Source organism: Carassius auratus, chromosome 32 (assembly GCF_003368295.1).
Source record: "Carassius auratus strain Wakin chromosome 32, ASM336829v1, whole genome shotgun sequence".
In the NCBI taxonomy this organism is placed as follows: Eukaryota; Metazoa; Chordata; class Actinopteri; order Cypriniformes; family Cyprinidae; genus Carassius; species Carassius auratus.
Window position 1 is genome coordinate 8,749,053 of NC_039274.1, and position 3,482 is coordinate 8,752,534.

At 31.7% G+C, this 3,482-nt stretch overlaps 1 protein-coding gene across 1 annotated transcript; it reads left to right on the forward strand.

Annotated features, from left to right (window-relative positions):
- Positions 1-2,087: 2,087 nt before the first annotated feature.
- Positions 2,088-2,746, forward strand: LOC113052379 (coiled-coil domain-containing protein 106-like; the record flags this gene model as incomplete). The annotated part of the gene is made up of 2 exons (XM_026216829.1): positions 2,088-2,189; positions 2,439-2,746. Coding segments are annotated over 2 exons (396 nt in total), but the record flags the coding sequence as incomplete, so codon positions are not given.
- Between the last annotated feature and the right edge of the window lie 736 nt (positions 2,747-3,482).

Below are 3,482 nucleotides of genomic sequence, written 5' to 3' on the forward strand. Positions count from 1 at the left end.
GACCTTTAAACATGTTATAAAAGATTCTAGTGAGTAAGACTCTGCGTCATATTTGTTTAAATTTTCCTAAAACCATAGCTGAAATTAAAATTGTCCAGCTATGTCTGGACAATAACATTATGAATTATTAAAAAGATAATTTAATCAAGCAAGCTCTGGTCACACAATTATTTTAAATTAATAATAATAATAATACTTACCAAACATAGTTGTCTGCTTTGTTGGGTTTATGAGTCAGCTTCATTTTATGTTGGCATAAATTGCACTTCATTTTTGCTTTAAGCAATTTTTTTTTCTGGAGCCATTTAATCAACTTCAGTTTCTTCCTCTTTGTTTGACGTCCTTCAATCATTGACAGCAATTTTCGATTTAATGACGGAGCCATGTCACCTTATAAATACATAAACAATTATTTAAAAGAGTATATTTAAAATAATAATAATAATAATTAATACGTTAATATTTAGTATTCATGCAACAGATGGTTTAGACATAGGCCTACTCAACACACAAAACAAATACATTGACTGAAAACAATGTAAATATTATCTGATTAACTATGGTAAGGTTTTATGCATTTTTGCAAATCATAAATAATTCTATATATTAGAACTATAATATACTGTATATTAATCTTTATGATTAATATACAGTATATTATAGTTCTAATATATAGAATTATTTATTTAATAAAATAGTTAAAGAATAAATATATCAGAAAAACAATTATAGTGTTGTGCTATATTACATTTCATGTTAGAGCTGAAGAAAGAAACATACATTTATGTAACATTTATAATTTACAATTCTTAGATTTACATAATTAAAAGCTGTAATCAAATCTTACATGATGTGTCACTGGATTGTACGTGATGTTCGCCGTTGCATCTGTTAATTTGCGTGGGAGTTGAGCGGGCTTTTCGGCTTTTCATCAGGAAGTAGCGTTCCTTCCGGAAGTACAAATCCCGAGAGATTTTTAGCAATACAATTTTAAATCAAAACAAGACAAACGTATTATTCACTTTCAAATTGTTAAATGCTGTTATTATATCGAAGCCATCAGTCATTGTTATTTCAGCTTCGTTAAAAATAAGCTTAATTTCTGCAGTTCATTTAAAGAAAAACTACCATACCCACAATCCTTCAGCACTTTGCGGCAAAAAAATAAATAAAAAATAAATAAATAGAGCGGCCAGCGGTTATCCAGCGGAGACTGATAAACAGGTGTCGAATGCCAAAGCAAGATTGATGATGGAGAGTGGACTGACGGATGACAATTTAAACCATCAGACCAGAGGGAGACAGAAGAAAAAACTGTCTCGGGATGAACGCACAGAAAAATCCGGTAAATGATGCACGTTTATCAACTAGCTAACTTTAGATTGCTACTATTTAAGTTTTACAAATGAAACCATCAAGAAAACGGTTGATCCAGGCTTGAATAGTAGAAATAACTGAGAAACGAAACGATTTTTACTTACAATTTTTAACTAAGTAAACCTTAAGAGTCCCTCCAACCCCCCTCTCCCTCCCTCTGTGTGTGTAACATAATCAGGATGATTTTGTTGTTAAAATAATTTTATTTTATTGTTTTCTTTATAGATAAACCCACTGAAGCAGCGCCCACTGTGTCTATAGCTTTGGCTAAAGCTAAGGCAGAGACTGACACCTGGAAGGTGAAATGTCAGTATCTGCAGGAGAAAATAGAAGATTTAACAAAAGATCGAGATTTCCTTAGACAACAGCTGTCAGAAGGTAAAGTTTTTGTGAAAGTTTTGTTGTTTTAGTGTTAAAATCTCTCTTTAAATACATAAAATGTGGTTAATCTGGTAAACCCACGTATTAAACTTAACTAAGATAGATGTAACAGGCAGTGGTGATGTTAATATGGACTTTTTTTTGTCATTTGGAGTGAAGTTAACATGTAACCTATAGTCACAAATGCAGGCATACAGAATATGACTTTTAACTGTTTTTTTTTTTCTTCCCCGATTAAAGCCATCAAAATGGACAACAACATTCCTGACAGAATTAAAGATAAGCCTGCAGACATCCCCAAAAGAATGAAAATCGATTCAGAAAGTGACTCCACTGATTCTGACTCTTCTGAGTCTTCTGACTCAGAGTCATCTACCTCAGACTCTTCGAGGGAGAAGAAGAAAAGAAAGAAGAAGGGAAAGAAAGCAAAGAAAAGAGTGAAAAAACAGAAAAAAAACAAGCAAATGAGTAAATTCTGTCAAAGGGGTAGGTTGTGCAAATTGAAATAATTTAATAAATGTTTTTTTAATATATCAGGAATGGAAAACTTGTGTTTTGTAATCTGTGTTGTGTAGTTTACCATTAAACACATGAATGGAATGGGTTCTTAAAATGTGATCTCTAGAAACATAACAATTCCTCTTTTTTTTTTTACTGTCTTAGTTACTGATCCATGGCAGGTGGTAAAGCGGTACAAATCAGTCCTGGAAATTTTCAAAAGAGGAAGCAACATGGCAGAAGCTTTCCGGAAGTACGGTGTTGACCGGAACACAATCGTGCAGAGTGCAGCTATTGCTGAACTGGCGATTGCAGCACCAGAGAAATATGCAGAAATCCATGAAAAACAGGAAAAGGGAGAGAAATTATCAAACATAACCCAGAAATGTCAATACGCAATCATGGCCGATGAGAACATTGCAAACATAATACAAACAATGAAAACGGATGGGAAGTTGCTTCCAATAAGAAAATAGTCAATTTTCATGTTATAAAAAGTCGCTAAAAAAAAGAACCTTATACGTGTTTTCCATGTTTATTACAATAATATATTTTGCCTTGTTTAGGCCTGAATTGATAGGGCAGCACATTTTGTTTTATCCTTAAAAATTTTGTTTTGTATGTTTTGTTCTGGCAAAGATTGCCAATTGTTGACCAGTTCTGATAATGTAATAAAGAGGTCTTTTCTCAACATCCTGAAAATGTTAATAATGAATGGCTTTCACACATTTAAGGTCCGATAAATTAAATATTGACTGTTTACGTACCTACAAATATTACTAACACATCAGTTAATGCTGAAATAGTGTACACGATAAGGTTTATAAATACCATCAATAAATGCTTTATTAATGGTAAGTCATGTAAATAAAGAGTCTACAAATGTTAGTAACACATCAGTTAATGTTCAAATAGTGAACACTTTACAATAAGGTTCACAAATTCCATTAATAAATTCTTTATTAATGGTAAGTCATGTCAATAAAGAGTCTACAAATGTTAGTAACACATCAGTTAATATTGAAATAGTGAACACTTTACAATAAGGTTCATAAATTCCATCAATAAATGCTTTATTAATGGTAAGTCATGTCAATAAAGAGTCTACAAATGTTAGTAACACATCAGTTAATGTTGAAATAGTGAACACTTTACAATAAGGTTCATAAATTCCATCAATAAATGCTTTATTCATGGTAAGTCATGTCAATAAAGAGTCTACAAAT